The 19,138-nt window shown below is 35.8% G+C and overlaps 1 protein-coding gene across 5 annotated transcripts in view; it reads left to right on the forward strand.

The window, feature by feature from the left end:
- Window positions 1-19,138, forward strand: part of VTI1A (vesicle transport through interaction with t-SNAREs 1A) — a 396,018-nt gene that overhangs the window by 233,588 nt on the left and 143,292 nt on the right. For 2 of the 5 annotated variants that reach the window (XM_072622511.1, XM_072622521.1), the window contains 2 exons: window positions 1,011-1,081; window positions 1,800-1,872. In XM_072622511.1, the coding sequence (XP_072478612.1) occupies window positions 1,011-1,081; window positions 1,800-1,865 (137 nt within the window). In that variant the 3' untranslated portion in view covers window positions 1,866-1,872. Of the gene's footprint in view, window positions 1-1,010; window positions 1,082-1,799; window positions 1,873-3,513; window positions 3,704-19,138 lie in introns of those variants that run through there. The other 3 variants (XM_072622494.1, XM_072622501.1, XM_072622529.1) reach the window with 2 other exon arrangements.

Consider the following 19,138-nt stretch of genomic DNA (forward strand, 5'->3'; position numbering starts at 1 on the left):
GACAACTGCATAAAATATGAAAGTGGAAAGACTTTCGGAAACTACTGCAATAGACCAAGTAGATGACATTTGGGTCCTATACTAGGGTGACTGGAGGATATAAATTTGATAACTATTACCGAGGTAGAAATTAAAAGTTGATTGAGTAGGAAAAGCAAACAAAAAGTGAAAGGTTGCATCAAGGTTTCTAAGACCATACACAAAGTAAATGATGCTGCCATGAATATAAATAGTAATTTTGTGAGCTAGAGCAAGTTTAGAAGTAAAGATCGCAATTTTTTAACACATTGTCCGAGCTGCTTGTGCAAAATCCAGGTGGAATTGTCTCATAGGCAGTGGGATATATACATCTGGGACTTAGAAGAGAGTTTAAGGCTGATGTCTAGATTTGCAATTCATCTTCCTAAATGGTGATCATTGAAAACATGGAATCAAATGAAACTTGCTGAGGGAAAATACATTGAGAAAAGAAAAATGTGCCAAGAACAGAGCTTGGGGAATTTTTTATTCCATATTTTTCATCTAATTTCAACTTAGCATTTTGCAGGTATGTACATTTCTGAGTCAGAGTATGTATATTTCAGAGTCAGAAAAAAAAGATGAGTAGACAATGAGTTTAATTTAACAAGTATTTATTAAATGCCATTATTTGCCAGGCACTGGAGAGAAAAACAAAACTGCAACAGTACCTGTCCTCAGGAACCTACATTCTACTGAAATTTAAAATAAAAAAGGATAAACTGATTTCTCTGAAGCTAAAGAAGGGGGCGAGTATCCAGAAGGATGATTTGGTCAACGTTTGTCTAATGATGTAGTAAATCATATCTCAAATATTTGCTTTGGAAAAAATATTTTATTTTTCAATTATGTGAATCAAAATGTTCCGCTGTTAAGCCAAGGTAGCAGTGCTTTCTGAAGTTAGTTCCACAGCCATTTTAATTTGACATTTTGAAAGCTGCTCCCATGCATAGGGATTTTCTTTCATCATTTAAACTTCTGTTTAAATGCAGAGCAAATTGGCCAGGAGATGTTGGAAAACCTCAGCCATGACAGGGAGAAGATCCAACGTGCTCGGGAAAGGGTGAGTTGGGTATCTTGTAGCCTTTTTACAGATTCAGTAACACATAACCCAGTATACAAAAATTACAAGAATAATGGTGTCCCAGTAAGCAGCCACATAATCCTAAAGAACTGTCTAAGGAGCACTGGAGTGTTTGGATGAGGAAAGAAGTTAAAATTAAGGGATACCCCAAGTGAGTATGTTCATGTGGCACTTTAGTGTGAAAAAGCAGACTACTGAGGGAGGTTCTAGAAGTGTTTTATGTACCTCCATCCAGGGTATTTGAAAAATAAAAATAAAACAAAGAACTGCTAAAACATTTAATCTCATTTTCCTTCTATTCATTTTCTTCCCACTTATGTTTTGGGAATTTGCACATTCATAAATTGAAAAATGACTACCAGATGTATATTAAACTTTGTCAGCCTGTAAGACATTTGCTTTTTCTCCAGTTCAAGTTCATGTATTCCATCTTTTAATGTGTTCCATGTATTCAATCTTTTAATGCTCTTGGGATTATCTCTCATGCACAGTTCTCTGAACCAAAGATTTTTAAGAGTTCATTTAGATGTCATTGTGAGTGTTTGGTGCGGTTTTTTTTTATTTGGTAGTTTCTTGGTATCTTTAGGTATTTTGTATGCTGTTTTCTCAATATAAAATGAAATTATTGATTACTAACTCACTTTAAAACAATACAGTTGTATAAAACCTTGTTTTTAATACATACTTATTCTCTTAGCTTCGAGAAACAGATGCTAACTTGGGGAAAAGTTCTCGGATCTTGACAGGAATGTTGCGAAGGTAAGAGCAAGGTAGGGATCAGCCTCTTTTTTTATTCCATGTTTTTCATCTAATTGCAACTTGGCATTTTACAGGTGTACACATTTCTAGTCTTGCTTTCCTCTGTCAAGACCCGTTTGAAATGAGAGCATGTGGATATTAACTCTTGTTTGGATACACTAAGTAAATCAGATTAAAAATTTTCACAGGGGTAGAGAGGATACCTCCAGTTATGGAAAAAAAATTAGGGTTAGACATAAAATATTTCTTCATAGCCTGAGGTAGGTCCCATGGCAGATACAACCTGATTTCATTTCCTATTTTAATAGCTTACTTTTCTTATATAGTGACTCTGGTTTTGCCATGATCAGGTACATAACCACGTGTTAAATTAACCTTCCTTTCTTTAATTTAGAAATAGGGTCTATGAAAATACTTACTTCTAAATGTATGTGTGTATATATGGATGTATGCGTGTATCTACATATGTGTATTATGTATATGGTATGATTTTTAAAATCTGAGCTCCTCTGATTTGAATTTATAAATACTAGTTCATGCATTTCAGAACTTTATATGGTTTTTACCTGTATTTGATGAGAAAAAAGATACTGGAAATGTGGGAAAATTAATGAAAGACAGTGTTCTGAATCTAAGAAAAAATGTTTTACTTTTACCTGAAATATCTGTATCAGTCTTAAAATTTATTCAGTTATTTACTTGAAAATATTTGGAAAGGAATCCCTGCTCTTTTGGAATCTAAGAAAGACATCTTCCACATAACTACGTTAGCTCACTTCTCATTTTCTCTCCAGTTGGCTTGGGGGTGGAATGTACATATTTAGGAATTGTATTTGGATAGACAAAATTAATAGGGGCTTTAAAAAATATCTCCTAAAAAGTTGGTCCTTTGAAAACAGCTCTTTTCAAATGTCCTAAGTCTCCACTGATTATGTATTCATTTAAAATAATTTGCCAAAACTGGTTTAGCTAAGTTATTCATTTATCACTTACATGACTATAACAACAAATCAAGCTGAATAATTTTGCTTCAAGTCTGGTGTTCTCCCCCTATAAGCCTAATCAAAATCATTTCCTCTGTTCCTTGTATGCTCTACCAGCAAATGTTGACCTGACTCCACACTGAGTCTCCATTTCACAGCTTTCTCACAATTTCAACTCTGAACTGTACCCTACCAAATTCTCTGATTAAGAATAATATGTAAATAACATAAGCTAAATTCAAAATCCACAGAGAAAGAAAGTGGCAATTGAAAGAGATGCTTCAGTGCCCATAGACAATAATAATAAAAATACCAACCCTCCATAGCTTCCCCAGCAAGGCCCCTGCGATATGAGCTGTAACGAATATTCTGCGTATGTCTCCATTTTGTCAAATCTCATTAAAGGGGCCTCCTGCTTTATGTCAATTGAGCTGTCCAGAAATCATTCATCATTTTTAGTGTAAAAAAATCATGCAGTTATTTAAATAATATCATATTAATGTTAAAGTTCAGCTGTCATTTAATGGTATGGCTTAATCAGACATAGCATTTAGGAAAAACAGTTTTTCCAGGCTTTCAGGTTGGCAGATTCAAATAAGGATTTATGGGCTTCTAAACCAATGTGTTTTTTCCCCGTTTATGCTTGATGCACCTCACCCTTTTTTGCAGGACACCACAAACCATTATTTGCAAGGAAATGAAGTATCTCCCTATATTGTGTTTGAATACATTTGCAAGTAATTTGGAGAGGGCGAACCACAAACAAATATTGTAACCTTTGGCTGAGCTTGCTCCTGGGGAGACACACTTAAGTATCTCTATTTCAGAAACCCAAAGAAGAAAATCACTGGTGAAATCTGCTTGGGGTTCACAAATGCAGTCAATCACTGAGTCATCCCTTTTGGGATATGTCTGGGGGATAAGCATTAAAAAAATATCCCCCTCTGAATCACCATGCTGGATTTCAGCAGAGGAAGTTCTGGTTTCCACCTGTGTAGTTTTTCATCCTGTGTATTGTATCATAAGCTGCTGGGATACAGCACTTGGTATTATGCTGAGTTCACCAGGTCCACTCAATCAATGCTGTTGTCTGACTGACTGGGTCTTTGGGGACCAAGTATAGGATATTATTCTTAGCCCTTTTTTTATTACTGTCCTACATGATATAAATTTTCTGTGGGGCACAAGAAAGCAAAACCATTTCCAGATTCACTTTTCAGTCCCTGTATGGAAATATGTATTCAAATCCCAGTCCTTTGGAAGTCAAGATTGTTTTATTCATTTTATTTGTAACCCCAGTGCCTAACACAGTGTCTGACACATAGTAGGTACTTAATAAATGCTTGTTGATTGATTCTGACAATCATGTATTTGCAGAAGAGCATCAGAGAGGTTAAGTAAATTGTCCATGATCATATAGGTCATATCAGAGTCAACACTTGAATGTCTTTCTGATTCTAAGACCAGCACTCTGTTCACAGTGCCACACTCCTTCCCTAATCACAGGTCCTTAACATACTGTGGTATATATGACTTTGGCACATCTCTTAGCCTCTTGGAGTCTCACCTTCCTCATCTGTAAAACAAGGAGTGTAGGTAACACCTGTCCTTCCTGTCTCACAGAGTGATTGTAGTCAGTATCACATGAAATGTATCTGAAAGTTTTGTAAATTGTAGGGTTATTCTTCAGATGTAAAGTTTTTGAATTTCCTTTTTATTGTTATTTTTATTATGCTCTTTATATGTAATAAATTCCTCTGTGTTACTGAGAATTAGATTTAAAAATAAAGTATTCCTAAATATACAAAACATTTTATCACTGCGGAATTGAATTATTCAGATGTTAATTGGTAAGAAAAAAGATTATTTTTTTTTTCAGAATTAGACTACCTTCATATATTAAATCAGCAAACTCTAACTTGGACAATCCATTTATTTTGATCACTTTAACAATAGAAATGATTAGATTGTATCTATGAAAATCTATCATGAAGACAATTGAAATGAATGGTTAAGACGGTCCAGTCCAGCTGGGTATCTATCTGTGTGACTGTCTGCAAGATGACCTAAATTAAGTGAGAGAGAAAAAAAGATAAGGATTAAGCTTACTCAAGCTTATAGTCAGTCTTTTAGTCAACCAATATTGTATATCTGTATAAAGGGATCTATGCTTTTTAAATTTTATCACCACTAACCTTCAATCAATATGAGAGTTCTTTTCTAGAATTCTTAGGGTAACTGCTTAAAAAACAATCATACATGCTACAAATCAGATTAATCCCTGCTAATAATTAAAAAGGGAACAACAGTGAGCATTTATTAAGTATTTACTGTTTGTGAGGCATCATGCCTAAAGGAAAAGACGCTGTAAATGAGTAGAAAATGTAGTGCAAGTCAATAGCAAACCAAAGATTTTAGAAAACGAATACAAGGTGATGATCAGGTTTTATTTCATGAAATGAGAAATTTATTAAATAGTCTGAAGTTAAAAGGATAATTAGTGAAGAAAAAAGAAAAGTTTTATATATAATATAATAAACATTTCAGCCCGAAGTACATGAATCTTTGGGTCAACAAAAGAGGAACTCAGTATGTTGAAGATTATAATGGGAAAACTTTACATGAAAATAAATATATAGCTGATTTTTTTATAAAGTAATTTTTCTTCCTGTTTGACATAAGATGGAGAGCTGCGTAGGGACAAAGTGTTCATTTCCTGGCTGGGTAGACAATGTTTTAAGTATAGTATTCAAATAATAATGAAAATGGTTGCGAAACAAATGGCCATTCATGTTCTTTGGATATTGTGTCCCAAAAAATGGATTTCCAAAGACATTCATGGAAATTGATTACTGTAATTGGATGTCTTAAAGTGACAAAAAGTGACACTTGTATGGCTTATTGCCCTAAACGTTGCTCTTTCTTAGAATACATTTTTTCTCTGGAGATAACTCTTGATTAGCATTTGACTAGGGGGTTGGTCCCACATTGTTCGCATTAGCGCTTAGCAACCACTGAGAAGAAGAAGAATAATTTCCCAAGATTTTTGATGAGAAAAAAAAAAGCAGTTGTGATTATTTATTTTCCTTCCTCAGATTTAGTAATTTTTAGTTTTTAAAGATTAAATTTTTCTCAAGGAATAATGATTTAGATCCAAAGCAATTTGCCAAACTCATCATCATAAATTTGGAAGGAAACAGTACACAGTCATGTTAGTTGGTGTGCAGTGTGTGCAGGCAAACAACTTTGGAAGGAAACCATGTGGATGATAAGAAAAAAATGCATTCTTTGTAAAATGATCTCAGCATTAAATTATTTCTTGTTTTTCCCTCCACAAACTACCTGCCCAACTATTTCTGCAAATTGAAAAAAATCAGAAAGAGATTTCATTTCAGTATGTGGATTTTGCTTATTCTTCCACCTAATGGCATATAGCAACTTGGTTAGTTAAGGTTGTTGTAAGTAATTCATTGGACATATGCAACAGAAAGCATTAAGGGCAGTTGATATAACTTGTGCAATCTAAACTCCTCTAATGCTAAGTAATACATATGTTTTTCTTGGACCTACTTTCTGAAACATTTGGGGGACTAATTTCATTGTAATCATGTTTTCCCTGTTTTGGAAGAGCAGTCTGTGACTATGTTAATGTGATAGGTAAAACATCTGGATACCTTAAATATACTTTCATAGAGATTCCTGAGGGTAAATTAGTCTTCATTGATAGAAATTCCAACCAGAGAACTTCTAAGCCATAAATATTTTTAAAAATAAGGTGGGAATGAATTATGTTTAAGAAAATATGTCAGTGCTACTAAGGAAAAAATAATCACTCTTCTGTTGTCCCTTTTTTACCATTTCACTTAGGAAATGTTTTTGTTACATTTTTAATTGCTCTTATTACTGTCTGAGAATTGAGCAGCAAAGAGTTTCCAAGTCTTCTAAGAGAAATGTCCTTGAAAATTCCCTCACTGGCTCCACGTGCTGAAAAGCATAGATTGTCTCTTAGAATCTTATCTTTGTATTTTCCTCTCTGTGTATCACATTCTTTTTCCTACTTTCATGTTTACTAATTGAATATGGACGTTGACTATATCCCTAGCCTAAGAGACTTTTTCTTTTTTATAGGGCATTTATTATTTTATAACAAATGGCTGCTGGATGTGGCACTCATAGCCATCATTCTAGCTATGCTGGGGGTGGGAGTGGAACTGAGGCTGGCAGATCTCTTAAACTCAGGAGTTCTGAGCTACAGTAGGCTAAACTAATTGCATGTTCATACTATCAGCATTAATATGTTGAGCTTTTGGGGGATAAGGTGCTGCTCCCAAGGTCTCCCTAAGAAGAGGCAAACTGGTCCAGGTTGGATACCCAGCTGGATAAAGCCTCCATAGTAAACAGAGTAGAATTAGGCCCATGCTTAGCCCCAGTAAGATGAGGCCAAAATTCTTCTGAGCTAGGGAAACCCAGGGGTGGAATCCAAGATCCTCTTGGAAGGTAGGTAAAAATGATAATCCAATAGCTTCCCCAGCTCATTTTATAGATGAGGAAACTGAGGCTTAACAGGTTAAGTGACTTGCCCAAGGTCGCATAGCTAGTAAGTGTCTGAGGTCATATTTGAACTCAGATCTTCTTCATTCTAGGCCCAGCATTCTAACCATTGTGCCACTTAGCTGCCCTTGGTGTGGAGACTAGAGGGAAAAGATATGAAAACCTTGGGGCCCAGTAAGATGAGGCAGAGAAGGGCCTAGGTCCAGTTCTTGCCTCTGACACGTAGTAGCTGTGTGACCATGGGCAAGTCAATTAAACCCTCTGTGTTTTTCTAAAACTAGGAATTATTGAGATTAGCAATGATGGTCTGCATTGATAGAGAGAGCTCTTATGCTAATAATTCCTAACACTCAAGAAATTACAGGTCCAGATCAAAAAAAAAATTTTTTTTAATCTTCTACTTAGCTTCAGCACCTAAAAACTGAATTTACAACGATTGTCTTTCTAGAGAATGTCAATATTTTAATAATTTTATGGTCCTTGTCAGTCAGTGAAACCCATAAGCATTTATTAAACACCTACTATGTGCTAGGCATTATGGCTAAGTATTAAGGTCACAAAGGAAAAAAGCAGTTTTAGTTGCCAAGATGTTTAAATTCTATCTAAAATGCTCCTATTGGGGCATGTAAGGACCATATCCAAGAGCAGTAGGAAAGTACTACTGAAGTGTATAAGTAATTCACTACTGACCCTGCAGTGGAATCAAGTAGACTAATGTTAGTATTCCCAAAAGTTCTACCTCTTTACACAATTTCTCTAGATTAACAGTTCTCGAAATATGGTCTGGGGATGCCTAGAGGTCCCTAAGACCCTTTCAGAAGGTCAATGAAGTCAAAATTATTTTTGTAGTAAAACTAAGATGTTTTAATTCCTAATATAGTAAATATCAGCAGATATAACCTATATAAACAAAAAGTCTTTGGGTTTCTCAGTAATTTTTGAATGTGAAGAGGTAGTCTTTGACTTAATCACTGTAATTTTTGAACTTCATTTCCCATCTCTCCCAAAACCCCCATATCTAATAATATGAAATGTGTTATAATAACTATTTCTGCCATATTTCTCAAATCCATGATTTTCTTTTCCATTCCTACTGCCATCCTTTTTGTTTAAAGATTTCATTACCTTTTGCCTTAACCAGAGGCATAATTAGTGTCAGGCCTGGGATCCAAACTTGGGTTTTCTAACTCTGATTTCAGTGCTTCTGTTGTATCATATGATTTAAAAGGGTTTTACAAATTTTGTATATATTATTTTTTCCCAATATACTGGAAGCTCCTTGGGGATAGGGACTTTATCATCTTTATCTCTATGTCCCCAGCACCTGGCATACATAGTAAGTTCTTGTTGAATGAATTTGTCAGAAAATATAGAATATATGCTATTAAGAAAAGAAACTGCTATTAAGGAGATTCAATAGGCTTCCTAAGTTGCAAAGGTTTCCTGTTAAGATATTCTGTTATATGCTTAACCCTAAGTCATCCCCCAAACCATTTTTCAGACAAAATAATTACACCAATACATTTCTGTGCAGGAATTCTATCCACTTACACATATCAAAAGCCATCTATAATTATTATCATAGAGAGGTGCTTGTGACTCAGAGGGAATTAATGAATTGGCCATGGTCTCTTAGGTATTAAGTATTAGAGGTGAATTTGAACTGGTCTTCTTGACTCCACGTCTAGCAAGCTATCCATGCCAACATTCTGCTTTTTGAATTTTTAAATTATTCAAAATAAAATAATTTCAAATCTTTTAAAGTTTACCAATTTAATTATCATATAGAAACCTCAGATTTTTTTGTGTATTAAATTATTACTTTAAGCAAGCTCTTCTCTAAGACAAAATAAAAACAAGTAACTTCGTGGTGACTTATTTCTGCACCTCATTATTTGGTCACTGTTGAAAAGCATGATTATAATATTCTTTAGTGGTAGATGCAATTGAACCTAATTCCTCAATTTCCTTCTTTTTAGGTTTCTTCTTTTTTTTTCTTTTCTATAACCATTGTCATTTTTTAATACAGGCAGGAGTATGAATGGTACACTTTCCCTTTGCCCTCAGTACAGTCTTTGAATACAGCCTCGCACTGTTAACTGGAAGCAAAGGGCCCTGAGCCTTGCTTGTAAACAAGCAATGGAGCCTTTGGCCCCCCTTGTAAATGGCTATTTATTAACATATACCATCACCAAACAGCATTTTACAATTCCAGGCCACAGCACTATTAGCCCACTGTCTGCCCCATTGTTGGTGGAGAGGGGCCTTCAGCCATCTGTTTCAGTTAATGATATAATCAGTAAACAATATCTGTCCTTTTCTAAATTGGGTTGTCAGGCCCGCCCTACTCACAAATCACTCCCTCTTTTCCCTACCACCACCATCACCATATTTTCTGTGTGAACGCTCACACTGTAAATTAGCGTATTCACCCATCAGCGTAGGCTCAGTTTTAAAAGACTTGCTGTGTTATAAGATGGTACAAAGCAAGCTCAGTAACAGCTCATGCACGATGCAGGTGGTCGAGCTAGTCGCTCCCCAGATCAAAAGTCAAACAACTGTGAATCTTCCTTTGAAAGTGCAACGATGGACACAAGGCAAGGCTTATCTCCACCACCGAGAAAGAGTTACAGATAGACATCACAGACGTATGAGGACAAAAGGGGGTTTCATCATGTTACTGCATAAGAACTCTACTGCTGGCTTCTCAGAAGGCATCTTTGGAATATATAGTACATTTTTTTCACTGCCAAATTAAAATGCTGTCCTACACATTATGCAACAGTTCAGCATTATAATTTATGCTCAGGCTCGGCCCTTAGAGTGACTGTAGAATTAAAAACCTTTAGGACAGGAAATGACCTTTTTTCATGGTGGTATTTTATTTTTCGGTAGCAATGAAGAACACTTCTATTTATACCCAACTAGGGGTTTTGTGGGGGAATAAACAAAGTAAGGAGCTGGAAATTGTGGTTTTCCAGAAATGTTTTCTAGAGATAGCCCAAGTTAACAAAACAACTTAGGGCCATATATTGGAAGTTTATTATTTAGGCATTAAGGAAGGCTCCATTTCTTTCCTGCACAAACACTGGATGAAGCAGATATATTTAATATCTGTATTTACAATTCAGTTTTTCTCTTGCTAAAAAGCTCATGATGTGCACTCCCTATTGTGAATCGAGGTATTTCCAACAAACTGGCAAAGAGAAGAAACAAGGAGATGAAATCTTATCTTGTTGAACCTGATGATAAAGTTTTTAAAAATCTTGACAATTAAGACCCCCTTTTTAATGGTCAAAGCACAGAAACAAAATCAGGTGAAAATTTTTAATAAGAAAGTAGTGCCCATAATGGGAAACTAAAATAGAATGTCATCTGAAATCAAGGCGCTTGTCATTCCCCGATAGGGAAGTGGTCAAAGGACATGATTGCATAGTTCTCAAAAGTATTCAAAAACCACATGAAAGAATATTCCAAGACACTAATAATAAAAGAAAAGCAAATCAAAACAACAGTGAAGTTTTACCTCACAAATTGGCAAAAAATGGCAAAAAATTAGCAATAGTCAATTTTGAAGGGGTTGTAGAATCATAAACACGCTAATACTTTATTGGTGGAACTGTGAAACAGTACAACCATTTTAGAAAGCAGTTTGGAATTATGCAAATCCAGTGACTAAAATATTCATGTACTTTGAACTAGAGACTCCATTGTTGGGTTTATACCCTCAGGAAGCTATCAATAAGAAGAAAGGCCCTATATATACCAAAATATTTGCAGCAGCTTTTTTTGTTACACCTGGAACTGGAAACAAAGTAGATGCCCATTAATAATTGAGAAATGGCTAAACAGTTGTGGTACACGAATGCAATGGAATGTTACTGTGCTGTGAGAAATATTGCTTGTGATGAACACAGAAAAGCTTGCCAAGATCTATACGACCTGATGAAGAGGGAAGGAAGTAGAGCCATGAAAGCAATGTATACAGTAACTACACCAATGTCAATAGAAAGAACAATAGCATCAAAAAATTAAGAGTGAACATAGCAAAATTATAAAGATTAAGCAGGACTTAGATAAGGAAAAATGAGAGTTAAGGATTGTCACTGTATTGACCATAATTCTTCCAGCTTTCAAAGTTCTTTATTTTTATAGTGTTGCTTTCCCAGGTATTGTTTTCTGGGTTCTACTTTTTATTCTTCATTAGTTTATAAAAGTAACCAAATTGTTCATAATATTGATGTTATGATATAAATTATTCTTCTAGTTTAAAATATTTTTAAACTTTTTAAAATGACCATTACCTCATTTCTTATACCAAATAGTACTCTTACTATATTCATATGCCCTAGTTCTTTCAGCCTTTACTCAATTGATGGACATCCTCTTAGTTTCCAATATTTTATCATAGCAAAAACAAATCGAAAAAGAGGAAAAGACTCTTTGTGTACAAAAATATTTCACCACTGAGTGCTGGGAGAAACACGCTCAGAGATTAGTGTATGATAAGAAAGGCATTTTTCCTTGAGGAGATGAAACTTGAACTCAGCCTGTAACTGAGTTCCAACAGTTTTTAACCAACATAAGGAAAAAGTAATTTTCCATTTCTTAACAGATTCCAACTCATGCTTCTCAGAAGGTAATATAGTATCAGGAGCATCTCCCTGGGCCTGACTATTCTCAGGGCACACTGGAATAGAAAACAACCTGAGAGTTAGGTTAGCACTCATTTTAAATTCAAGAAAGAACTTTATAGACCAAAGTCAACTTATTGAATTATACTCGGATAATGAGTAAAGTATCATACTTAAGATTTCCTTTTTTCTATTAAGATAAACATCTATGGAAAACTTTGGAGAGATGAAGTTAAATTTTTGACCAAACCGAAAATAATGGGTTAACTCATGAGTAGTTTTCATGGTGAAAAATTAAAAAGAAAAAAACACCTCATTTTTAGAAAACTGCTAATAATTCTTAACTTGGTTTGGATTATATACCTACAAAAGTCTGAACCTTTGCTGTTATGTTGCTGTAAATATTTTGGTATATCCTTGTATTCTTAACTGAAATCCGATCGCATTCTCGATTATGTACATACTGTCAAAAGATGCAGATAGACATTCACATCCTTTTATTGCCACAATATATTCAATTAATAGGTATTACATTTTTAAATATTGAAATTTTTCTTATCATCTAAAGAATTATTTCTCATCACATAAATTCCTTCCAGATAGAAATTTAGTTAGCAGAAAACTTGCCTAACCAATAAAGCAAAGCCTTCGTTTTCTATTCTGTATGCATGATCTGAAGCTGTAGCCTTTTAGGTCTTTTAATCTGTTTGTTCAAGGCCAAGCTATTTGTATGGATAATTTTTTTTAGCTTCTGTATAGAGAAAAAAGAACATTTTATTTATTCACTGGGTTTTTTTATGTGGCTTCAAATTGCATAGATATTTTCAAGCTCATGGATGTGGAGGAGATAAAAGGTCCCTTATTTTATAAGCCTTTATTGTAGGCTTTTCAAATATACCGTTTTCTCATGGCTAGAATTTTTTTTAAATAAAACATTACTTCACTATTATAATTGGAGCTTGATGTGGGCACCTTTTTCTTTTCCTCTATTAGATGTTAAACTGTATGTGTTTAAGATCATCTCTGTAGCATGCTACCTTCTGGATTTTAATGATTTTCTTGCTGTCGAGATAGTTCTACCAATCTCCATTTTTAATGTTATGCAACTGCTACTTTAGTTGGAGTTGGAGTTAAAAACATACTGGAGAGCTGGCTTGATGAGCAAAATTGGCATTCCAGAGGTCAAAAGGTAGATCTTATTTTGTAAACTCTGAATCTAAAGATTAATGAAAATCATTCATATCTTCCTCATGGAGAACTTGTACTGAGCAGGTCAGAACTTGGGGAGGAGAGACCAATTTTAATTCTACTGCAGCTAGCCTCCAACCAGCTTCTACTGGAGCATTAGCTGCTGTTAGTTTTGTGAAGGAACAGGGCCATGGAACAGCTTTCCCTGGCTGGAGCATTCCCAAGCCATCACCGTCATCAGACAGATGGGGAATAAATATTGTAAAATGGTGGTACATCTGAAGAGCAAGCCCAAGATCCTCAGGACCCAATTTGGACCAGCTTCAATTGGAGCAAACAGGTGTTCCTGGGAGGAACTGTCCTCCGATAGCTATGGGCTGGGGGTGCCATTCTTTCACACACATAAAAAGTCACCCTTCTCTCTCCATCCCCAGGAACATTAAAGTGAACTACAGTGTTTTTCTTTGAAATGGAGAAAAAGAGCAACCAGAAATATGGCACTGAGGTAGGATGAGACTAGCTTGCCATGGAGTGTGCCTCTAAAATGGGCTTTCTTGAAGATAAATACCCATGTGTTTTTCATCTTTGGTGTTTCGGTGAAAACTAGGTGAGTTGATTATTCCCCCAGGGACTGCAGCCTGCTAAATGAAGTACTCCTCACTCATCACTGACTTGTAGCTGGCTGAAAACTGAAAGCAGGTCTGCATCTCCCTTGGGATGTTGCAGAGAGGAAGTAGACCCAGGTGTCCCTGTTCTAGGATTAGGGAAATTTATCTTTCTGATAGCAAGCACCAAAAGGAAATAAATACCTACTGTGAGCTGGTGATATTTCAGACTGGGTTGCTCTATAGATAAGGGGCCAAAAGAACTATGTCTGTAGCTCAACCCTTGAGCCTCTGTACCTGGGTGGTCTTGTTTTAACTGTTACTATTTAATTATTGATGATTTACTGAAGCTCAACATGGAAGCCTTAGGGAAAAATGAAATCCCACATGCTAGTTGCCTTAGATGCATCTTCTTTGAGGCTTAACTGTCCTTCTAAGTGGTATAGTGAAACAGAATTGAGGAGGTCATTCTGAATATCCCATGGGAAAGCCAGTCACCAGATCTGTACTTGTGGATGGATTAGACTGATGTATCTGGAAGGCAGAGATATTCACCTACAATTTGTAGCATGTTACATCTGAATGCAGACTTCTCCATTTGTATACAAGGCATTTCTAATTTCTTCCTTATTCATTTCTCCCATACCTGCTACTGTACCTTGAATGCTAAGAAGAGCCCTGCATCTGAAGTCAATATACCTGAATTCAAGTACCAGCTCCACCATTTAACCTTTACTAGGCCACTCATTTTTCTCTTTTGTAAGAGGAAAGTAATGCACACATACATACATACAAACATACATACACACACACACACACACACACACACACACCAACTCATGAGGGTATTGTGATAAAATAAGATGTATGTATATTCTACGTGTTTTAATCACAAAGTGCTATACTATAGAAGTACTAAAACTATTGTCTTTATTGTTCGAAAAATCAACCCATTCCTACCAGTAGAATTATTGTCCTTTAAGATTTTACTCACTCCCATCCCCAGATTTATAGTCCTTTTTGGGGATGCAGATCAGGAAGTATATGATGAGATATTAGAAAACCTGTACTTCTTGCCCATCTACCTCTAATTATTTATGTTCTTAATCTTGTTCAATTTGAACTTCACCATGGAATGGGTTCATTAAGCATGAGAGTATAATCTACATGAAATATAGGATTTCTTGGAGCTAAAATCCCACAAGGAAATCAATGTTAAAGCAAGGATAGTGATCAGAAATGCTGCTGTTTACTTAATTGAAAAATCACAGGTTTTTAGACCTGGAGTGACCCTTAAGGGAAATAACAACCATGAAGATGTAACTGATATTAGTAACTAGAACTCAACTCCCAACTCAGTGTCTAGCAGTCATACCTCCCATGTTTTTTGTATATAAACAGACCGAGAAATGTAAGCCAAAGGAATGAATTGCAATAATCTAAACCCTAGACCAATGTTCTTTAAAGAACATTATATACTCATCAAAATCACCAGTGACTTCTTAGTTGCCAGATTCAATTTAATCCCCATCTTCCTTGACCTTTTCCCAATTTGCATTTTACACTACTCTCCCCTTAACTTGGCTTCCCTGACTCTGATCTTTCCTGTTCACATCCTACCTCTCTGACTAACCCTCACTGGTTTCTCTTCCTCCCATTCTCTTCAGTGTGGACATCTGCTAAAAAAAAACAACCTTTACGTAAATCTCTTTTCCTTTTTCTTTCTCTATTCTTTTGATTATCGATCAGATAGACATCACTTCAACTATCATTTCTATACCAATGACTTTGTAATCCATATCCCAGCCCTGACTTTTTCTTTGAGTTCCAGTTCTATATTTCCAATTAACTGCCAGATATCTCTGCTTGCATGTCCTGCAGACATCACAATTATAACTTGTCCAAAACTAAGTTGTCTTTGCTCCAAAAGCCATGCCTCCTAACCTCATTCCTGTTAATGGTACTTTCATTCTCTCAGTGACTCAAGCTTGAAATCTTGAAATATCTCTTGTATCTGCCCCCTCCTTTCCACTTATACCTTCCCCACTTTAATTGAAGCCCTCATCACTAGAACTATTATTAGACTAGCCTCTTAGCTGGTCTTCTCCAGTTCAGTCATCAAACCTCTCCCAAAGTAATCTTTCCTTAGATCTGATCATTCCTCAGAAACCTTCAGTGACTCCCCATTGTTTGTGAAATAAAATGCATACAGCTTGGCTTGGTATTCAAGACTCCATGTTTGGTTCTTATCTTTCCAGCTTCATTTCACAGTATACTTTATATATTGAGAAATATGCACAGTATGCTCCAGCCAGAAAGGAATATCTGATCCTATCTTCTCCGCCTTTCATATGCCATCGCTGAAATAGATTCATCTCCTTTTAGATAGATAGATAGATGACATCTCCTTTTGTTGAAATATTTCTCCTTCTGTGTTTTAGCTCTAGGGTCACCTCCATTATGCAGTCTTCCTTGAATACATTCTCCACCCCTCCTTTCTCCTTGCCCAACTAGAAATATCGCCTTCTTATCCTTGATTTCTAAAGCCACTTAATCATTTTCTAAGATGTAGTTTGTTTTTTGTACTGGGAGACAGTAGGGGGATAGTGTATGACAAAGCAAGGAGGGATAATTTTAGAGTATGAAGTACTTTCAAATGGGCAGAAACATTTAATGGCAAGTGGAAGAGAGTACCTCAAAGTGGAAGACACGATAGCCAGTGGGCAGTCTGGGGATATTTTTTGGGTCTGGGCCAGCATGAGGAGTAGGGTTGTGCACTAACTGGTGTTTTTCTTGACCAGTATTGTATCACAGAGGCTGTTTTTTTCTTACTGATGTCATATTATGTTGCTGTCTTTTTTGTTAATTTAGATTTTGTTAACTACGGTGGGGAAGCAGTTAGTGATGATGTAGAAAAGCTGCGATTGGATTCATCTCATTTTTACAGTGAAAGGGAGGGGGCAGGATTTTATTATGAAAGTGAACCAGTTCCTTCTCAAACGGAAGAGTAGAAAGTGAATTCAAAATCCACTTTCAGCTGTACTTGAATGACAATTGACATTCTCTACTCTCCAATAAACAAAGGTGTGGCTCAACCTTGGGCTTATCAGCATATACTGCATAGATGCATGTTAGTCTATCACAGTAAATAGCACTAGTGCAATTCTGGTGTATCTGATGTTTACATAGTTACTAGAATAATCCATTGTAGATCTCAGCCTTGAGAAATACTTCATCTGTTTTTCTTTTTTACCGTTATTTTAAATGTTTTATTTTAAAACTTTATGAACTTAACAATATCATCAACAAACATACATCTCAGTATACAAAAAAGAACGAAGAAACGATTGTATATAAAACTATGATTTCTGCTATATACAGTTTATGGGGGTTTTTAAGTGTATATTACATTTCATATGACAGTGACAAAATTGCCTTGTCTCTCCCTGTTTTAAATTTTTTATTGATATCCTTTTCCTTATTTATAAACTGTCTCACTTAGAGATTCACTCATTCCTCTCCCCAGAACAGAAAGCCTCCCCATTAGCCTTATATAAAGTATTTTTGTTGGACGGTTGCTTTTTAGTCTCATCCAATTCTTTGTGACCCCATTTGGGGTTTTCTTGGCAAAGATACTGGAATGGTTTTCCATTTTCTTCTCCTGCTCTTTTTGCAGATGAGGAACTAAGGCTAACAAGGTTATATGACCTGTTCAGGGTCACACAGCAAGTAAGTGTCTGAGTCCAGATTTGAATTCTGGAAGATGTCTTCCTGACTTCAGGTTCAATGCTCTATCAGCTGTGCCACCTGGCTGTTCTCATATAAAGTATGATCAAGGAAAACAGTCAGTGCATTGGCCATATCTGACAATGCAGATCCCTTTCTATACCATTAGTCCAACAGCTTTATACCCAGAGATATCTGGCTTGCCCCATCTTCGGTCATCTGAAGTCATAATTGGTCAGTGCTGAGAGACTTCTATAGTTTTTCACAGTTATTTTCTTTTATATCGTTGTGATTGTCATGAAAGTTACTTTGGTTTGACACAAGTTGGTAAATTGACATAGTGGATAAAACATTGGCCTTGGAATCATGAAGATCTGAATTTCCTATCCCTATGACCATGGGCAAGTCACTTAACCTCTCTATGCCTTTGTTTCCTCATCTGTAAAATGAGAAAATTGAACTTAATAGCCTCCAAGATCCCTTCTAGCTCTACATCTGTGATCCTATTAACATTGCACTCTGTATCAATCTGTACAAGTCTTCTCCCTTTCTCAAAATTCATCATAGTCATCATTTCTTACAGTGCAATAGTTTTTCATTATCATCACATACCATAGTCTATTTGATCATTCTCTAATTGATAGGCACTCACTTTTCCCCCCAGCTGGCTGCTACAACAAAAAGTACAACCATAAGTATTTTTTATATATGGGTCCTTTCCCTCTATCTTTGACCTCCTTTGAGTATAACCTTAGGAGGGACATTCTTGGGTGAAAGGGTGATCATGTGTTTTAATCCAAACCATTTACACCTTTTGGAACATTACTTTTATTCATATAAAGTTTGTAGTCTTAGCTCCCTACCTTTTGGTAAGGAGAGAGGAGTCATATTTAGGGCACGGACTTCCTCTTGTATGGAATAGATGTTTGTTGGTCAATGTTGTGTCATCACTATTTGGAATCAGATAAGCTCCAGAGTTCTCTAAACAAAGTCAGGCCCTACACATATATTTGAAGAAGTGTAGGATAGTGGCAAGAGCATTGGGTGAGGAGGCAGGAAATAGAGATAAGAGTTCAGATTCTAGCACTTGTAAGCTGGGCAACTCCAAGCAAACCATGTGACTTCTTTTAGGCTCTTTTCCTTGTCTGTAAACTAGGGTAAGTAATTCCTAACCTCCCTCCTTCATGTCATTATTTGGGTTAAATGAAATAATGTCACTGAGAACGCTTAGAAAACCATAAAGCCCCATGTTGTTGCTGTTGTCGTTGTTGGTTGTATTTGTCCTTCATTTTCGAAGACCATGACACCAGAGAAATGATGACATGACTTGCATTTGACTTTATGATTGCCAAAAAATGAAAGGAAACCCACCTTGCTCCATAGATCTGTGTTTGTTTCAGATAGCAAAATATACCAAAGTGGTGCGAGAAACTAGAGGTGACAATTCCATAATTCAGTTGCTGGATTATTTTTCATTTGATATGTTGGTTTTGGTTTTTTTTTTCTTCAGAGACAGAAAATGAAGACACTTTTAAAGGGTTTATTTGTTAGGGCTTTTTTCTTTATGGTTCCTTGCTCTCAATTGACTAC

This window comes from Notamacropus eugenii, chromosome 1 (assembly GCF_028372415.1).
Source record: "Notamacropus eugenii isolate mMacEug1 chromosome 1, mMacEug1.pri_v2, whole genome shotgun sequence".
NCBI classification, from domain to species: Eukaryota; Metazoa; Chordata; class Mammalia; order Diprotodontia; family Macropodidae; genus Notamacropus; species Notamacropus eugenii.